Here is a 19,663-nt window from a genome sequence, read left to right on the forward strand (position 1 = left end):
CGGTGTAGGGCAGGGGCAGGCTGCCTGGCAGAGGCCCTGTAGGTCCCACATGGTTTCTAGTGACAGCAGCCAGCAGCAAGGAATGCCCCGTGCCGTGACCAGCTTGTCTTTAAAAGTTTTTCTGAAAAATTCCCAGTTTGGCTCCCAAGCATAGGAAATTCTATGCTGAGAATCTGCTTAGTGGCAGATCTGAGCCAGGAAGCGGGGCCATCCCTGAACCCACCCCAGAGGTGTACCTAGGACCCCCTGCAGCTGCCCTCTCCATGGGCTCATCTGGAGACTCCTTACCTCCTGAGGAGGCCGTGGGCTTGGAGGATGTGAGCGTGGCTGGAAGGAGGGGTGTCTGGGTGGGGCTGGCAGGGGTGTGTTTGGAGCTGGGTGAGGGTCCGGTGGAGCTGAGAAGCCCGATGGTGGTGGAGGTTCCCGTTGTGGGCCAGACTTGTGTGGGCCGTGAGCCTGGGTGGACGGACATGCCATCAGGGCTGCAGGGCACTGGCACATCCTTGGGGAGCACCCTCCCCACTGCCTGCTTGGCCCTGAAGCCGGGCAGCCCTGCAGAGGCTGATGTGCCAGGCACTCAGTTGAGGGCTGGCCCGTGGCTCTCTGAGTGCAGCCTGGCTCCTGGCCGGGCCTTCTGCATGGCGGCGGTCACCTGTTGAGGCCCCACTGTGTGCTCATCCGTGGATCCAGCCAGGGCCACGGGGACCAGGCTGCTGCCTGGCTGTGGGCTGAGCTCCTCCCCCAGCTCTAATTGCCAGGTTAGACCTGGGAAGGGCACAGGTACTGCCTGCCCCCTCCCTGCTTCCCACCCAACAGATTTGTCCAGGGAGCCAGGGGGAGCCCAGGAAAGGGCCGCGTCACCTTGGCACCTAGTGTGCGTGCAATCACCTGTGGTGGATGGCTGCGGTGTGGTGGCTGGCACTGCAAGAAGATGGCGTCAGCTCCCTGTGGCGCTCGAAGCCTCCCCACCCCACGGGGCCTCCAGGAGCTCCGAGGGCCTGAGTCAGAGATGCTCACCAAGGATGAGGTGGAGGGGATCAGAGGGGCTGGGAGCCTACCCTTCCCTCTCTCCCTTTCTACTTCCCAGTATGATTCCCACTCTCTACCCCAGGCACCCTGGCAGGCCTGGTGAGGGTAGGGGGAGCTGGGGGCTGGTGGAAGAGGGATGGGAGGGCCCAACGGGGTTCAGTGCTGTTTTTTTCTCTCTGCTGCCATGGGCTGGAGGCTGCCTGAGTCTCTGGAGACCCAAGGGGCCAGGGTCCCGGACAGTTGAGTCCCAGAGCTCATGTAAAGGCTCACAGCGCCCGAGGGCTCTCTCCCTTGTTTGTGGGATGCAGATGTGCTTTCTGCCTCCATGTAGGCAGGGGCAGGGGTTCTCAGGGCAGCTGACTGGACTTACTGCAGGGCACGCACACCCCCTCCTCGTGGTCGAAGTACTCATCCTGGGAGCAGTTGTAGCAGCCTACGGTGGAGAACAGCCAGGCTGTGTGACCAGTGGCCAGCCAGGCTCACCTGCACGTTTCCTGCCCGGGCGGCCTCCTTCCTCTCTGCCTTTTTTTTTTTTTTTTTGACAGAGTCTCGCTCTGTTGCCCAGACTGGAGTGCAGTGGCGTGATCTTAGCTCACTGCAACCTCTGCCTCCTGGATTCAAGTGATTCTCCTACCTCAGCCTCCCAAGTAGCTGCGATTGCAGGCATGTGCCATGATGCACGGCTAATTTTTGTATTTTTAGTAGTGATGGGGCTTCGCCATGTTGGGCAGGCTGGTCTCGAATTCCTGACCTCAGGTGATTTGCCTGCCTCGGCCTCCCAGTGTGCAGGGATTAGTTTCACCCGCGCACCTTGCTCTAAGCCACTCCTTTCCCGCCATGCCTTCCTCAGGCCTTGGCCTCTCATCTCCTGCTTATCACCCGAGGCTGGGGCTTCAGTGCCATCTTCCAGTCCTCACCTCCCCCTGGACCTCAGACACTGGCACCCCTCTTCTGTGCTCCCCAATGCAGGTACCCTGCATTGCCCTCCTGAGCCCCAGTGCATCTGTCCCGTGTGTCCGGCTGGCTCCAGACATCACCCTCCTCCACCGCTTGGGCCAGCACCTGTTAATCCCAGGACCATCTGCGTTCAGACATCTGCCCTGGGTCAGCCACAGGGCTCGCAAAGTCCCCTGCATCCTGGGCACACCCCATCCCACACTTCTGTGTACCCCACACCCCTCTGTAGCCCCGTGCCCCTCACTCGCTCTGCCCACTGCCCTGGCTTTCTCAAGGGTTCTGGGCACGAGGCTGCTCCTGGCTGCTCCTCTGGACACTTTCCTGGCTCCCCGCCTCACCTTTCCCATCCTCACCCTCACGTCTGCCTCCCACCAAGGACCCCAACCACCCTGTGTGGCACGGAAGCCATGGGGTAGCTCTTCCGCCCTGGCCTGCCTTTCTCCCCTCCATGGTGGGCGCCTTGGCTGACACTGGTTCTGCCTCCTTAGGCACCTCTCCCTGGCTGGGAGGGAAGCCCCAGGGTGTAGGACTGTTTGTTTTGTGTAAGGCCAGGTCCCCTGACCTGGAACTGGCCTGGAGGACAGAGGTGCTCAGGACGCATCTGCTGAGCGAGTGAATGACTGTGTGTGAAAGAATGAATGTGCAAGTGAATGCATCAATGTGTATGAGCGAATGTGCTTGAATGAATAAGCAAGCATGAATGAATGAATGAATGTGCATGGATGAATGTGTGAATGAGTGAATGTGTGTGAATGTCAATGAATGTGTGAATGTGCATGAGTGAATGAACGAATGTGCATGAATGAATGTGCATGAATCTGCGTGAATGTACATGAGTGAATGTGTGAATGAGCATGAATGAATGTGTTGAGTGAATGCGTGAATGAATGAGCATGAATATGTTGAATGAGTGTGCATGAGTGAGCGTGAATGGATGAATGTGGAGTGAATGTGCGTGAATGAATGTGCATGAATGAATGTACATGAGTGAATGTGTGTGAATGTGTGTGAGTGGATGAACAAATGTGCGTGCATGAATGAATATGCGTGAATGAATGTGCATGAATCTGCGTGAATGTGACTGCGTGAATGAATGAGCATGAATGAAGGTACGTGAATGAATGCGTGAATGTGTGAGTGGATGAACAAATGTGTGTGAATGAATGAATATGCGTGAATGTGCATTAATCTGCATGAAAGAACGTGAATGTGTGTGAGTGAATGAATGTGTGAATGAATGTGTGAATTAATGAATGCGTGTGAGTTAATAAGCATGAATGAATGAATGTGTGAATGTGTGAATGAGTGAATGTGTGTGAATGAATGAATGTGCATGAATGAGTGAATGGGTCCCCCTGTGTATCTGCGTCACCTCCCCGCCACCTGGCACCTTCGATGTTGCTGCCTGGGACGCTCTGTGGTTGGCCGGGGCAGAGGCAGGGCTGGTAGTGCCACGTGCAGTTGGCCTCCTGGGTGTACTGGTACTCGCCGTGGCCGTCCTGCGTGTGCGTGTTATAGAAGCCGCAGTAGATGGCTGGGAGGAAGGGACATGTCAGCTGGCGGGGTTCCTGGCCCTGGCCCCGGCCCTGACCCAGTGGTTCCCCTGGGCATGCATGGAACCTGAGCGTGGGCGGGGAAGGCCTGGGCCCTCTTGGCGAAACCTCCCCTGGGCAGCTGGGGGCTGCGGGAGGACCAGGGTGGCCCTGCAGGGCACAGCCTGGTGCCTGTCCAGGGAGAGGGGCCTGTGGGCGAGGGCAGCCCTGCGCTGGTCCTTAGTGGTGCTGGGTGTCAGGGGCTGGAGCAACCTGTGGGTGGGGTGGTCACTCACGGCAGAAGTCCGGGGTCCTCCAGTCCACACACACACCCTTGTCTAGACAGGCTTGGGCGTAGGCGGCCACAGCGTCGCACAGACACTCACAGTCCCCGCCACTGTCACACCCACATGCGTCGCGCACGCAGGCCTCGTAGTAGGGCAGGTGGTATACCTGCAGGGCCGTGTGCCAGTCAGTGTCTGGCCGCCAGGGGATGGCGGGGCACCAGGCTTTGCCACCTGCAGTGCCCTCAGGGTGGTGAGGCCAGAGTGTGGCGGCAAGGGCACTGGGACTGGGTGAGCGGCAGCACATGGACCTCAGCCCTGACCGCCAGTCACGCTCCCAAAGCCGATGCTGCCATGGAGGCCTGACCCGAGCTCACGCCGTGAGATCCGCCATCGGGACCAAGGTACGCTGCCACTAACCATGACCACTGCAGCCCTGCCCGGGGTCTCCGCTTCCCCTACGCCACGCTCACATTCAGTGGGCCAGTGCCATGCTCTTCCACCATGGGTTGCCCCCATCCTCTCAGTTCTTACTGCACCCCGATGACTGGGTCACACCCTGGGCCAGGAAGCACATGCACTGCATCCTGGAGGTCTCCCGGACCACCGGCTCCTGAGCAGGGGGCCCCACCAGGCCATGCTGCCCCAGGGGACTCATGGCACTGTCTGGGGGTGCTATTGGCATCTGGTGGCCAGAGGCCAGGGGCTGCTAAACAGCCACAGTGCACGAGTCGGCCCCATGTCAGGGCCCTGCGCTCAGGCAGAGGGTCTGAACCTCTCTGCACCCTGATCTGGCTGGTCTGGGATCCCATGGAGGGAGAACCGTGCCTGGCTTTCCCACCTTGGGCGAGACAGGGCCCGGCCCCCAGCCCCCCCCGACCCCCACCGGACATCTGTGGAGGAGCAGGCGCACAGCCCTCTGCCCGGTGCCCACCTTGCTGTGGCAGGCAGCAAAGGTCTGGCTGTTGATGATGCTGCACTTGCGCTCGGCCCAGGAGCGCCGGAAGGCATTGAGGCTGCAGGGGTCCGCCACGAAGCGCATGTCCCCGCACAGCGGGCTCTCCTTCCACGAGTTCACGAACTCCAGCTCGCTGGACGCCACGTACCTGCTGCGCGTCTCAAAGTCGTCCTTCATATTCCCGTTGAAGTTGCCACACAAGCCGCAGAGGGGATCCTGCAGGCAGCGGCATCAGGCCGGGCCCAGGGACTGTGCATCGGGGAGGGTCTGGGAGGACGCAGAGGGCGTGCGGTACCTGGGAGGCACGGGTGATCCTGATGAGGATGGTCATGTGCCTGTTCCAGATGAGTGTCAGGTTGTACCTTCCGGGGACACTGATGTCCACGACAAGGCTCAGCGTGCCTGGCCTCACACTGAGCTGCACGTGGGACTCCTCCCCGGTGACCGTGTAGTTTCTGTCTGCCAGCACCACGGACAGGCCCTGTGGAGTAGGGTTGGCATGGGACTGCCTGTCTCCCCCGGCCCGTGGCACAGCTGTGCTGGACCGAGCTCTCAGAGGCAGAGCTGCCAGGTCTGTTAAGGCCATGCACAGGAGCATCTGCTGAGAACCAGCTTGGGGCAGAAGGGCCTGGCATGCCTGGAACAGGGCTGAGGGCTGAAGCTCGGGCTTCCTGGAGAGTCCCTCCCCTCTGCCTGGGAGACACTGCGCAGCCCCTGAAACCTTGTGGGGGACAAGCACCCCTGGTCCTGAGTGGCCAGGGAGGGGCAGCAGGCACCCCTCAAGGAGAGGCAGGCGGGGAGAGCTGCACCTCGGGGCAGGACCTGGAGGCTCCAGTGGGCAGGGTCCAGCTATGTGGCAGGGGCCCCCTACCGCCCCTCCCGCCCTGCCAGAGTCTGCCTGGCTGCTCACCCCCAGGAAGATCTTGATGGCGCGTGAACACGTGACCCCGGAGTTCCCACAGATGACGTTCTCTGTCAGGATCTTGAAGGTGGGCTGTGAATCATTGGCACCACACCCGTCCTGCAGGGAGAGGGCACTGAGGAGGAGCCCCGGGGGACGTGCCTCTGGGTCCCCAGGCCCCGCAGCTCCGCGCCCGGTGGATACCGTGGCCAGGATGTACTCGCAGTTGCCGTCGAATACGAAGCGTTGGCCGTCGAAGGTGACGATGTGGCCCTCCCCGTAGAGGGTGCAGGTGGACGGGCAGTGGGTGCCCTGCTGGCAGGCCCACCTCCCCCTGGAGCAGGTGCTGTGGAGACAGCAGGTGTGGGTGGCAGGCCCGTGGCCCTCCTGCCATACTGGGTGTGGTCCCTGGAGAGGCCAGGCTGCACCTCTGGATGCCCCTACCTCCGGGACAACCCCACCTTGGGCAGCCCCTGCCTGCCCCAGACAGCCCCAGGAGCCCATGGCGTCTGGAGCGAGGCTTTGTCTCACCAGGTCCTGCAGTCGGTGTGGAGCTCAGCTCCGCCAGGGTAGGAGACCCCCGAGAACTCACACGGGCACTCCTCAGGGGGCACACACTGCCCGTCGGCATTCTCGTAGAGGCCCTCGGCGCAGACACAGCCAGGCTCACACTTGGTGGGCACCTGGAGGGAGGCACGTCAGCGGCCCCTGGAAGGGTGGCCTCAGCCAGCCGCTGCCCAGCCCTGGGCCCCTCAGAGACCACCTGGCTTGTCTCCCAGGCCCTCTCCCTGAATAGAGCCCTACTCTGTGGCCTTTGTGGGCAGCTGGGCTTATTGCCTTAGCAAAGCTTCCCCCACCTTGTGGAAGGTGCTGGGACTCTGTACCCACCCCTACACGTGGACAACCCACCCTCCCCAAGCTGGTGCTGGCCACTGTCCTCAGGGAGCCCTGCAGACGAGCCCCTGGGGCCTCCAGCTGCCCGGCCACAGGGCTGCTCCCACCTCCTGGCCAGCCCCAGGCACCCGCCGCAGGGCAGAACATGGCCGGGTCTCCCGGGGTTCTGTGGAAACTCCCTCATGGCCCAGGTGGGGCCTGGGCGTTCCCGCTCCTTGCGCGCCCCCTTACGCGCCCCCTTACGCAGGCAACACCAGTGGCCAGCATCTGGCACGTGGGGGCACAGGCCGCCCCAAACTTGTTCTCGGAGGACTGGCTGCAGGACTTGAAGGTCTTGGGGGCCTGGCAGGTGGCTGTAGGAAAGAGGGGCACCCAGTCAGGACACTGAGAGGAAGCCGGGGCCCCTCACAGTCCCAGCCTGTGGCCGGCGCTGCTGTACGTACCCAGGAACATCTGTGGTCGCTGCGGGCAACTCAGCCGCCCGTTGATGCAGTAGCTGCAAGAGAGAGGCTGCGTGAGCCCCCGGGGCCCGGCAGGGACCCCCCGCCTGGCCCCTGCCTGGCCCCTTACCAGGTGATGCCGTTGATGATGGTGGACTGCTCAGCCAGAATGAATTTGTAACCCTCCAGTGTGCACGGGCACTGGGCCTTGCGCACACACTCGCCCTTGTGGTTCAGGTAGGTGCCATTGGGACAGTTGCAACCATCCACGGGCACTGCACTGGCATGGCACTCGGCGGCCCGGTCCGACAGTGACAGGCAGGTGCGCTCACAGGCTTGGCTGTTGTAGCTGAAGGTGGTGTTGCCCGTGCAGGGGATGGCTGTGGGGGACCCGGGCATCAGACCCTCCAGGAGGGGCCAGTTGGGGAGGGTGAGCTTGGGCTCCACTGCCTTCCGGGCACTGCAGAGCCTCAGAGCTTGGGGCCCCAGGACACCCCCTCATGAGCCCAGCCTGCTGTGATCCCGCTCAAGCCCTGCCGGGCACTCACTGCAGTTGTCCACGCTGCTTCTCCAGCCCCAGAGCAGGACGCCCCGTGAGGTGCAGGCGTGTACGTAGTCGCCCAGGGCGGCACAGATGTGGGGGAAGGTCTCCTCGTAGTTGCAGGCCTGGTACACGCACCTCTGCGGGCAGAGAGCCAGCATGGGCTGGTGGCAGGCACCCTGCCCTGGGGATGTGGGGGCCCCAAACCTATGCCTTTGGGTGCCTGAGACCATGTCAGCCACCACGGCCTTCCCTGCAGCCCTCCCAAGACGCCCTCGGGCCCTCACCTTGTAGAAGGGCGCGGGGTTCACTGTGGCATGGCACCTCTCGAACACCGTGCCTGTCCTCAGCAGCACGGAACAGTGGGTCTCCGCACACACCTCTGGGGACGACAGGCCCGGGTGTGAGTCCTGGCCCCTCCCCATTCCAGCCACGGCTCCTCCCAGGGACCCCCCACCCTGGCAGCTGGGCCTGTGGTCGAGTCCAGGGGTCTGTCAGAACTGTGGGTGCTGGGGGGCAGCCAGGGGGAGTTGGGGGCCGGACACTCACTATTGAGCTGGCTCATGGAGCAGGGGTCAGTCTCACGCTCCAGAGCGACTGGACAGTTTCCCGCCCGCCAGGAGTCCACAAACAGCGAGGCGGTGCCCTCGGCGATACCCACGCTGGTGGTGAAGTCGTCCGTAGTGTCCCCGTTGAAGTTGCCGCAGAGCCCTGAGCCGGCAGGCCTGAGTTCAGCTTGAGCCTGTTCCTCCTGCACCCATTCCTGCCCACACGCCCTGGAGCTCCCGTCCTTCCTCTAATAGCACCCTGGGTGAGAAGCCACGTGGGCCACACGTGCCTGTTACCCCCGGGGGCTCCCCGGACACACAGGGTTGTGTGAACCTCTCTTGGACCTTTCTCCTCCCCTGGTCATGGCCAGGCCCCATAGGAATGAGGCAACAGGGCCACCCGGAGGGGCAGGGACTCACCTCTGGTCTGACCTCTGAACTGGGGCCCAACAGTGATGTAGGCCTGGAAGACGGGGCGCAGCTGGACCACGAGTTCCAACCCGAAGCTGGTGGCCATCTGGAGGTGGGTGGACGTCTGCCTGAAGACCGTGATGTTGCCTGCAGGACACAGTGCTCAATGGGCCGTCTCAGCCCCCTCCCTGCCCACTGCAGCCCGCCCCAAAGGCACCGTTCTGGGGGGCCAGGGACTGGGCCAGGACGTACGAGTCTTGTATGGCAGCCACTTGGCTTCTCCGTTGTTGGTGACCACCTCGTCCTGAGAGATCACAATTTTGTCCTGGAGAGAGGGTGGCCTGAGTCAGGGCGCAGGCGCCAGGGAGCGGAGCCCTGCTGCCAGGGACGGGCTCGGGAAGGCCTTACCTGCCTGGAGAGATAGACCACGGCCACCAGGGAGGTCTCGGAGTGTGAGAAGCCAGACTTGTCGTACACAGCCATGAGGGCACCGTCCTCGGGAAGCTGGGGGCTCTGCGAGGGGGTGGCGCTCAGGCATGGGTGGGGTCACCAGGAGTGCCCCTCCCCACGGGCCACAGGGCTTGTCCTACCTGGAGGAGGATGTAGGTGCAGGTGCCATGGAAGCGGTAGGGCCTGGCGTCGAACGTGGTGACGAAGGAGCCACCTTCCAGGGAGCAGTGGCCAGGGCATGGCCGCTCCCTGCACACCCAGCGGCCCTGGGTGCACTGGCTGTGGGTGGGCATGGGGGCAACCGCATGGTGGGCAGGGCCGCTGGAGCTGGACAGCACACCCCTACCCGCCCTAGGCCAGCGGAACTCCTGCCGGCCAGCCAGAGCCCCCTCCAGCGCCCCACTCACCAGGTTTGGCAGGCGGCTATTGTGACCTCCCCGGGGGCATACATGGCGCCGTTGAGCAGACAGGGGCACTGGGTGACGGGCACGCAGGTGTGGTTACTGGAGAGGTCATTCAGGACCGTACCTGCAATAGAGGGGCTTCTTGGGGCTTGGGTGGGACTGACTGCCTCCCACTCTCCTGTTAGGCGGCCCCTCCCTGGCTCCAGGGAGACGCCCCCCACCCTGTAACCTGGCTTGGAGAAGACGCCCCCTCCAGCCTGGGCCGTGACTTCTCACTCCAGCTGCACTTGCATTTGCAAGTCTACGTCAGGCCCTGTGCGTGCACAGCCCTTCGTGCCAGTGTGCCCGGCCCAGGCTCCTGGTGAGTGGTGGCCGCCAGCAGGCAGGGATGTGTAACTGTCCCATGGGCCCAGCTCAAACCCTGCCTTCTCTCAGCTGCTCCCCGACTCCAGTGAGCAGCCCTCACTGCCTGTGGGTTTGCAGGGGTGGCCATGGCTGGGAGACCTGCAGGCTGCAAGCGTCCGGGCGGGAAAAGCCTGTCCCAGGGCAAGAGGCACCGGGGCTGGGACTCAGACGGCAGAATGTTGGGGTGAGCCGGGTCGGGGTGGGTGGAGTCTGACGTCCCCTTGTCCCTGGGCTCTCTCCAGGGGTCCCGGGGAGAGTGAGTGCCTGCCACTGCCCTCACCTTCTGGGCAGAAGCACCCGAAGGTGCAGGAGCTGGAGCAGCTGTGCTGCGGGTTGGAGCAGGTCTTCACACAGGCCGAGCCGCACTCCTGGTACACCTGGTTGGCTGGGCACTGACCCACGGCTGTGGGCACACACGGCTCTGGTGAGAGGGTCCCCCCCGACCCCTCCCTGTCCCACCCTAGCTTGGTGGAGGACTTAGCCCAGCCCTTCCTCCATCTAGAAGCAGCAGCCGGGATCTCCTGTCTCTCAGATGAGGAGGGATGCAGGTGGCACATCAGGCAGTCCAGGGGCTGGGAGAGCTGGGTCTGGAGCCCTCGGCCTCCCTGCCCCCCGCCACCCTTCCCTGGACTCACAGCACAGGCCGGGGCCCCGCCAGCGGCGGACGGGTTGGCCCACCATGCTGCACCGGCGGGAGTACTCGGACAGGGTGGCACAGCTGCTGTTCTGTGGGCCTGGCTGGGTGGCTGCGGCCACGTCTGCCTGGCAGCTTAGCACGAAGGGCTCCTTGGACACGCTGCACTCGGGGGCCACCAGGGTCAGCAGCTGGGTGCAGATCTGGGCCTGGGGGGGCCACTCAGGGTCATGGGGGCAAAGGCCACACCCCGTGCCACCACGACTGGGGAGGTCAGGGCAGGGCATCTGTGATGGGGCTGCTTGTGGGGGACCCTGGTGGTCTCGGCGACCCTGTGAGACCTGGGGTCAGCCCCACCGGGAGCCCCCTTGCTTACATGCTGGACCTGCCGGATGTGGGTGTTGGGGATGTCCTCGAAGGTGCAGATCTCACCGGGGTCGTCCAGCTTCTGGAGGGCAGCGAACTTGTGGGGTTCCAGGAACTTGCCTGGGGTACAGGACAGGGATCAGCACCGTGGGGGCTGGGCCTCAGAGGCACCCCTGCCCTGCCCCCCACCTAGAGGCCCCCCAGCCCTGTCCCCTACCTACCCTCCTTGCTCAGAACAGAGGCCCCCCAGCTCTGCCCCCCACCTTGAGACCCACAGCCCTACCCCCACCTACCCTTGTTGCTCAGAACAGAGGCCCCCACCAGCCCTGGCCCCCACCTAAAGGCTCCCCCAGAGGCCCCCAGCCCTGCCTCCACCTACCCTCCTCACTGACAAACTCATTGGTCACCTTCCCGTCAAAGTTTCCGCAGAGCCCACACATCTGGCCCATGTACTTCCGCTCCACCAGAACCTGCGGGAGACGGCTCTGCTGGGGGCCAGGGAGCTAGGGGACCGGGGTGCCCCTCATCCGCTGTGGAGGGCTCTCAGTTCCTGCTCCTGGACCCAGAGCCCCCACCATCCCCCCACCCTGTTTGTCTGCTGCTTCTTGTGGGAGCCTAATTTTCCAGTGGAGAAACCGAGTCACCCACAAAACCCAGTCCTAGCTCACGTTGCTGGCCAGGGGTCAGCACTGCTTGGCACAAAGGGCCTGGCTGCATGGCAGCCTGAGGGCTGGCTGGGACTCCCAAGGAGGGCAGCCCCTCCAGAGTCCCACCTGCCCCCCAGTGCTGTGGGTCTCCAGGCCCACCCCGGCCCCTCTCTCCTCACCATGAGGTGGCTGTCGGGGCCCCACACGGCCTCCAGCTCTAGCTCCAGCTGCTTGGCCACCAGCCGCACACTCTGGCCAAAGGGTGTGATCTGGAGCCCATTGCTGGTGTAGGGCAGGCTGATGACCCTGTGGGGCGAGGGCAGTCGGTGGTGGCCCCTCAGTCCTCCGGCCCCCGGGCCCCGGGGCCCCAGCCCACCTGGCCTACCCGATGTCCTTGACTGAGATGGTGGCTTCGCTCACGGTGACGACGGAGGCCCCCAGCTCCACGATGATCCGCGAGATGCTCCCGTCTGGACCTCGCCGCAGCTGGACACTGAAGGTGGGGAAGGCGTCCTTGCACGTGGCCGCGAAGATGTAGTTGCACGTCCCCGAGAAGTCGTACACATGGTGGTCGAAGGTGGAGAAGTGACCAGCCCCCCACGTGGAGCACTGGCCTTTGTCTGGGGCTACAGAGACAGCAGTGCTGACACAAAACCCTGTGTCCCCACCATCCTGGCCGGGCAGGGCTAGGGCAGGCAGAGAGGTCACTCATCTCCCTGGGCCAGGGTTTTAGAGTTGGGGCCAGGCTGTGGAAACCCCAGACATGGGCATCTGAGTGAACCTGAGTGCTATGGTATATGCCTGGCCAGGAGTCAGCACTGCTGTGGGCATATGTACACACGTGTGTGTGTGTACACGTATGTGTGTGTTGGGGGTGTGTGCATACGTGTCAGGTGTGTCCATGCGTGCATTGGGGGTGTGTGTTGGAGAGCTGTGTAGGCGTGTACAATACATACCCGCATGTGTATTGGGTGTGTGTGATTGTGTATGTGTGCATGTGTGTGTGTGAGCTGGGCATGTGTGTTGGGTGCTTGTGTGTACATGCTGGGTGTGTGCGTGTGTGTTGGTGTGCATGTGTGTTGGGCACGTCTCAGGTGTGTGTAGGGTGTGTACAAAGGTGCATGTGCATGTGTGTGTAGGGTTGTGTGTTGGATGCGTGCACATGTGTAAGTCATGCATGTTGTATGTGTGCACGTTTGCATGTCTGGGATGTGTGTGCGTGGGTGGGTGTTGGGTGTGTATGTGTGTTGGGCTGTGTTGGGTGTGTGCATGTGTATGTCAGGAGTGTGTAGGTCATGTGTGTTGGGTGTGTGTTGGGTGTGTGTTGGGTGTGTGTGCATGTGTGTTGGGTTGTGTGTCTAGTGTGTGTTGGGTTGTGTGTAGTGTTGGGTGTGTGTGTATGTATATGTTGGGGGTGTGTGTGTATGTCGTGTGTGTTGGGTTGTGTCTGTGTCGTGTGTTGGGTGTATGTGCGTGTGTGTTGGGTTGTGTGTCTGTAGTGTGTGTTGGTTGTGTGTAGTGTGTGTTGGGTGTGTGTGATGTGTGCTCATGCATCTGTGTCATGTATGTGTGTGTGTCAGGTGTATGTGCATGTGTATATTGGTATGTGTGCATATGCTGGCATGTGCATGTGTGTTCATGTTTGTTGGTGCATGCATGTGTGTGTATGTGTGTTGGATGTGTGTGTCTTGGGGGGCCCTCTCTCCTGCACACCCGACCTGGGTGGTCTGGGCGGCAGGATCAGCGGCCGCTGCGCTCTTACCTGTCTGTGGAGAGTCCTTCGGCCTCCAGAGGCCTGGGCTGGTGTAGGAAGTGTCGGCCAGACCTGTGTGGATGGGACCCGCGGTCGGTGTGGGGCTGCCCTGTCATCCCTGAGGGCGCCGCTCACCTCTGCCCAGGGCTGCTCTGCCTGTGCCCTGCACACGCTCGGAGTGCGAGAAGCATCCATGGCTCACGGGGCTCAAGGCCTCAACAGCAGGCCAAGCGCTCGGCCTCTCGTGTTGTCCTTCACGAGCCCCGGCTTCCTTCCCTGCTTTCATTCACTTCCTCATTCGTCCACTCAGTCCCAGTTCAGCCGTCAGCCCCTTGGGGTTCGGCAGATGATGGGCACCCTGTGTGCAGGGTACTCATCCCTGGGGCTCCTGGGCAGGGCGAGGAGGGGCTGGTGTGGGTGGCAGGGGCTTGAGAGTGGAGCCAACAGAACGGGCTGTGCCCACCTCCCCAGCTTGGCCGCCTGGTTTCCCTGAGGGGTCTGTGCCAAGGCCCCACGGCCAGTTCTCCCTGCCCTCAGTGGCTCTAAACATGGCCACTTGCCTGCACGTCAGCCTTGAGACAGCCTTGATGTCAGGCCTGGCACTGAGGCCACTGTTGTCAGAGAAATGTCCAGATAGCCCAGTCATGGTGACTCCAGGGCAGGGCAGCGGGGGATGCCCCACTCTGACTCGCGGAGGCTGGGGTGGGGCCGACACCCCCCAGGTCCCATCCCCTTTACCCAGAGGGAGACTTCTACCACCTCTGGGTAACTCCCCGGACCCTGCCTCCAGGACTATGGCCCTTCTTGTGGCTCCCATGGGCCGCCGATGTCTGAGTACTGGTGGGGCACCTGAGCAGGACCCGTGACGTCTTCAGACCCCTCTCAGGGCCGGGACCCTCCTTGTCCCTGCCCATTGGTTAGCAGGGCACTCACGGCACCTCCCTCCAGACGTAGCTCTGAGATCCCGTTCCTGCCACTCCCCACCTGCGCTCCCACCCCCGGCTCTGCCCACTTTCTGGGACTGACTTGGTGCTGCCCCCGTTACCGCTGGACACCTGTGTCTCTGGTGATGCAGGGGCAGGGGCCTGTCGGCTGGGGCATGGTGTTACCCACGGTCCAGGGAGGAGCCAGGCTGCCTGCCCCTTGGCCACCCGGGTGAGTCCTCTCTGGCACAGGCAGGAGGTGTTGGATATTTGAGTGACTGGATTTAAGGAGAATGCTAGTCTTGGCTGTGGGGGACACACATTTGGCTGTGGTCTCCTTTGGCCTTGAGATCGTTTTCTGATGGGCTGCACCTGGCTTATCCCCAATGTAAGCTGAGTTTACTCCAGACTTGGGTGGGGGTGGCTCATGCTGGGCCCTGAGCCTGGCGAGCACCCACCCCTCACCCATCCCCTTCCTGGGGGTCCCAGCAGGTGTCGTGGTCCTCAGCCCCCTGCCATTCCTTCCAGGGATGATCCGTGGGGCTCAGAAGCACCTGTTGTAGGAGTGTGCAACACACGGAACCCTCAGCCACGGAACTCAGTGGTTCCTGGGATGGAGCCCTCACTGGCTTCAGGTGGGGGAGGGGTGGGAGAGCTCTGAGCGGGAGGAGGAGTTGGCTGCCCACCCCTAGGCCAGCACCTCTGGAGGCTGCAGAGCTGTGACAGGTCTCCCCTGGGCAATGCCCCCTGCAACTCAGTTTCTCCACCTTTCAGATGGGGGATGGCACTTGGTGGCCGTCCCTGCTGCAGCACAGACACCTCAGGCCCGTGTTTCAGTGCCCTCGGCCCTGCCAGGCTGGCTCCACTGCCCCGGGTGGGTGCCTCATTGCTGCGTCCCCTGTGCCCCCCACCGCCCTCGCCCTGCCCCACCTGCAGGAGGTTCCCCGGGTCCACTGGCTCCAAGTCGGCTGCCTCCAGCTCTGTCTGAAGCCCAGCAGGAGGCTCCTGCGTTCCTGCCCAGACTGGCTGTGCTTCCCCTTGGCTCATCCCTCGGCCAGGCTCATGGGCCTCTGGGTGGGTTGGTCTGCCACCCCCGGCCTCTTAGCCCCTGGACGAGCCCGAGGCGGCAGGTGCGCGCTGTTCCTTCTGCATGCTTGGCGGCCACCCACCCCTGCCTCCCGGCCCACCGCGGCCCAGGCCTGCAGCACAGCTGCCCGACTCCACACTCTGCCGGCGGAGGCCCCTCCCGTGCTGGCAGAGGCGGCGCTCAGAGAGCATTTGCTGGGGTAACAGCCGGACACCCCCACTTGGCCCTCCACCCTCTGCACTGCCCACAGCCCAGACTTCCAGGCTCCCTGGGCCTCATCACACCTTCCTCCCTGGCTCCAGGGTGGTGACCCAAGGGACTAGGGGTCTCGCTCTGCTGCAAGTTCAGCCCCACTTTCTGGCACTTGTCCCCAAGCTGTGCCAGGTGTGCAGGTGGGGGCCGGGGTCCAAGCAGAGGGTACTGCTGGGAGGGCTCAGAGACCCCCACATCTCCCACCGTTGAAGGGTGGTGCCCAGCGTGGTGGGGAAGGGGCTTCAAGGGAGAGAAGGGGTGGGGCGGGTTTGGGGCACCCCTGGGGGGGTCCCACTGTGCTCTGAGCCCGAGGTCCCAGGTTGGCAGCAGCTCCGAGGGCAAGCTCTGTCCGGCCAGCGTCCACCCCAGGGAGCTCTGGGCTGTGGAGGAGGGTCAGGGGCCAGCTTGGAGAGGAAGGAGGGGCACAGAACACAGAGGCCCTTGGGCTGGTGCCTTGGTCAGCAAGAGGGGTCTCCCCAGGCCTCAGGCTGTGGCCACAGAGGGACCCCTTGGGGCTGGCTCCTTCTGGGGGCCTGGGGCAGGACTGGTGGCCACCTGCAGCAGCCGCAGGGCAGGTGGTTGGCAGAGGATCCAGGATGTCAGTCCCTCCTGGATCTTGCCTGAGCTGGGCAGGGGAGCGTGGGGGAGAGGGCAGGCTGCCTGCGGCAGTTCTGAGCCCAGAATGGCTGCGCACCTTCCCCTCCCTTCCCCCCACAGCGGCCACACCGGGGGAGGCAGCATCCCCCACTTCTGTAGACTAGGAAACTGAGGCCCACGGCAGCAGGAACCGTGCCTCTGTCCCCCACACTCCAGAGACCTCTCGGGACTCAGAACCCCACGGCGGGAGGGAGAGCGCCAGGCCTGGGCACCAGCACATCTGCCCACTGTTCCTGCGGGACCTCCGGACCCCACTCCAGCCGAGCGTCCTCCCCTGCTGGCCGCTGTGTCAGCCCACAGGAGGGCGTCCCTGCCCAGGCCCCATGGGGTCCCTGACCCCAACTGGCAGAGCCCAGCACCGAGGCTGCGAGGGGGACCCGGGCCCAGCAGCAGGGGCTGGTCACAGAGCCGAGGTGGGGCCTTCCGTCCATCAGTGTCCACGTGGGCCAGCCAAGTTGGCAAGGCGAGAAAGCCCAGGGCCCCTCTGAGGGCACCGCAGTGTCCGGCACCCCTCGGCCTCACTCACCAGTGCTGAGCAGGGCTCCGCAGCAGGACAGCAGCAGCCACGGCCGGAGCATGGTGCACGGTGGAGAGGAGCTCGCGCTGGGCCCGGCAGGCCTGCTGCTGCCACCCGTGCGGCTCCAATGGCCAGTCCTGGGAGCCTTATATAGGGTGGTGGGCCCTCCCCCGCCGCACCCGCCTGCGCCCCACGGTCCAGCCCCTTAATCACCACTGCTGGCGGGCGCAGCGGTGGCCAAACAGGATCTGGGCCTGCTTTATCAGGACTCGGCTTTCTTTGGAAAATCCTGCAGGCAACGGTCCCATTATCACCCACTCCCAGCGGGGGCTGACGCACGCACACCCCCGAAGGCCCTGCAAACACCCCCCACATCGGGGCCATCCCGGCCGGGCCCTCCCCGCTGCTGGGTCAACGTGGGCCCTGTCAGCCACCCGCCTGGTGGCCGGACAGGCCCGCTGGGGGAGGTAGGGGCCCTGGGGCACCTGCTCTGCCCCTTCTGGGGGGACCAGTGCTGACCCAGCTGGGGGGAGCCCTGCTACACCTGAATCCCAGGGCCCCCGAAGGGCACTGGGCCCACCCCCACCCTGAGTCCCAGGACCCCTGAAGGGAGCTGGGTCCACCCCTCACCCTGAGTTCCCTGCCCAGCAGGAAAGATCACCCAACAGGAGGGACCATGCCAGGGGGCGTTGAGGACTGGGTGGACCCTGCCAGGGGGCATTGGGGAGCAGGGGATTTGCCGTCTGGGACAGACAACAGCCTTGGGGCTCAAACAGGCTGCCCTGGAGGCCTGAGGAGCTACCGTGTCTCTGTAGCCCGCCGGGTCCCAGGCTCGCTCCTGAAGACCCCTCCACAGCTATTTTCTTCTCCCCCGAGCACTGTCGGCGGCCGTCTTGGGCACAGAAGCTCAGGGGCCGCTTGTCTGCTGGGGCATCTGTGCAGGGCTGTGGGGTCGCTGGTGTGCTCCTGGGGGCAGGAACTGGGATGACCAGGAGGCCTCACCTGTGGAGGCACGTGCCACGCCTGAGGGGCCAGGGCAAAGTCTGGGGACATCGGGGTGGTGCCGGTGGCTGGCAGTGTGGGAGGGAGGTGGAGGTCTGAGCGGTCGCCGGGATTGCCCCAGCCTCATTTGGGAGCCCAGGGACCCCTCCCGCAGGGGATTTTGGCCCCCTACCCCAACAGGAGCCCTTGCTGGCCTTGGGGCCATTCCCACCACATGCCAGCATCCCAGCCTGAGCCAGGAGGGCCCCGAGGCCACCTGGTCTCCCTGGGCTGGGTTTCCCACATGGGGCTGCACCCCCGTCCCACAGGTGAGCTGAGCCCGCTGGCTGGGACCTGGGCCTGCCACCTCTGTCCCACCTGTGCCCACTCGCCGGGGAGCCGCCCCGCCTGCCCCGGAAGAGGCTCCAGGGCCACACGTGCCCCACGCGGTAGGTGTCAGGTGTTTCACTTAAATCAGCTTGTTTTGCAGAACGTTGCTTGAAATTACAATAAGTTGTTTTCGTAGGAAATTACTGTACGTGTGCTACCCACCCCGAGAGCCCCACACCAGGCATTCTGGGTGTTCCTGCTCTCATCTGTTCTTTTTATTTTTTATTTTTGTAGAGACGAGGTCTCACGTTTTCCAGGCAGGTCTTGAACTTCTTGGCTCAAGAGATCTCCTGCCTCAGCCTCCCAGAGTGCTGGGATGACAGGCGTGAGCCACTGCATCTGGCCTTGGCTGTCCCTTCTTAACACGCTCAGTGGCCCCTGTGGTTCAGGTGAGAAACTGAGGCACAGGAGTGAGGCCCTTGTCCTGTCATGCTGAGGCTGGATGGACACAGGGCTCACAGCTGGCCCTTGTTCTGAGCTGGGGCCTCTCAACCCGGGCTTGAGGTGGAGACTAAGAGGGGCTGAGATCTTAGGGCCCCCTTCCCTGGGTGGGGTCACTGCACCAGGGCAGCCGGTACCGAAAGGGGCCTCACGGGCAGGTGGCATGGCTGGGAGCCCTGTGGCTGCATCGGCCCAGCAGTTGTGCTTGTCTGACCGCCTGTCTGGGCCCATGAGAACCCTGACCTTGAAGGGCAGTTATGGCCGTGACGTTCAGCACGTGAGTCCCCAGCGTCCCCTAGGATTGGGGGATCCCTGCAGCTTGCACAGGTGTGGGGCGGGTGGGGGCTGGATGCCACCAGCCTGCAATGGGGCTGCCCACTGGGCCTGTGGTGAAGATGCCCGCTTGTAGGTGTGTGATGTTTGTGCATGTGTGTGTGCACACATGTGTACCTGTGTGTGCACACATGTGTGCCTGTATACCTGTGTGTCTACGTGTGCCTGTGTGCACGTGTGTGTGCCTGTGTGTGCATGTCTGTGCCTGTGTGTGCACCTGTGTGTGCACGTGTGTGTGCCTGTGTGCACGTGTGTGTAGCTGTGTGTGCATGTGTGCCTGTGTGCACGTGTGTGCTTGTGTGTGCATGTGTGTGTGTGTGCCTGCGTGCACGTGTGTGTGCCTGTGTGTGCCTGTGTGTGCATGTGTGCCTGTGTTTGCATGTGTGCCTGTGTACATGTGTGTGTGCATGCATGTGCGCACATGTGTGCCTGTATGTGCATGTGTTGAATTTCCCGTGAAAACTGTGCATCCCAGAATTTATTGTCCCCATGATCTCAGGGCCACTCAGGGGTGTGTAGAAGGCCCTGGCCCTGAGCCCTGGTGGGGGCTCCATCGTGGCACCATGGGGTCTCCAGAGCCTGGGGGTCCCTCTCTCCCAATGCACTCGCTTGGTGGCAAATGGCTGGGAGCGGCATTTCTGTCCTGGCCGGGGAGCGCTTGAATGCGCTGAGCAACGGGGGAGATAAGCGTGCGAGGTGTTGTTCCTGGAGCAACCTGGTGATAGGAGCCAAGTCTCCGCCTGGCTGGAGAACAGGGCCTGAGGACTGGACAAGTGGGCGATTGTCCCCTCTCATGCCCATCGCTGGCCCCGCCCTCTACGTCCATCTGTGTGGCCTGGCCCTGAACAGCGGTCACTCTGGGTCTGGTGTGGCTGTGAAGCGGGAGCACAGGGTGGGCCCCGGGTCCCAGCTTCCCGGCTGAACTGTG

At 63.3% G+C, this 19,663-nt stretch overlaps 1 protein-coding gene across 1 annotated transcript; it reads right to left on the reverse strand.

Annotated features, from left to right (window-relative positions):
- Positions 1–11,689: 11,689 nt before the first annotated feature.
- Positions 11,690–16,751, reverse strand: LOC140708619 (mucin-6-like). The gene is made up of 3 exons (XM_073004803.1): positions 16,600–16,751; positions 13,164–13,226; positions 11,690–12,027 (listed from the first exon to the last, which is right to left on the reverse strand). The coding sequence occupies exons 1-3, from the start codon at positions 16,649–16,651 to the stop codon at positions 11,783–11,785; spliced, it is 360 nt and encodes a 119-aa protein (XP_072860904.1). The 5' UTR covers positions 16,652–16,751; the 3' UTR covers positions 11,690–11,782.
- Positions 16,752–19,663: the final 2,912 nt, after the last annotated feature.

The sequence above is a fragment of the Chlorocebus sabaeus genome, chromosome 1 (assembly GCF_047675955.1).
Source record: "Chlorocebus sabaeus isolate Y175 chromosome 1, mChlSab1.0.hap1, whole genome shotgun sequence".
Taxonomy (NCBI): domain Eukaryota; kingdom Metazoa; phylum Chordata; class Mammalia; order Primates; family Cercopithecidae; genus Chlorocebus; species Chlorocebus sabaeus.

Bases quoted from the DNA above. Each gene is read 5' to 3' on its own strand.
- LOC140708619 (XM_073004803.1), bottom strand. From the start codon at position 16,651: ATGCTCCGGCCGTGGCTGCTGCTGTCCTGCTGCGGAGCCCTGCTCAGC. The intron at 13,227-16,599 runs GTGAGTGAGGCC...CCATCCACACAG, and splicing joins CGGAGCCCTGCTCAGCACTG to GTCTGGCCGACACTTCCTAC. The intron at 12,028-13,163 runs GTAAGAGCGCAG...CTGTCTCTGTAG, and splicing joins GAAGGACTCTCCACAGACAG to CCCCAGACAAAGGCCAGTGC.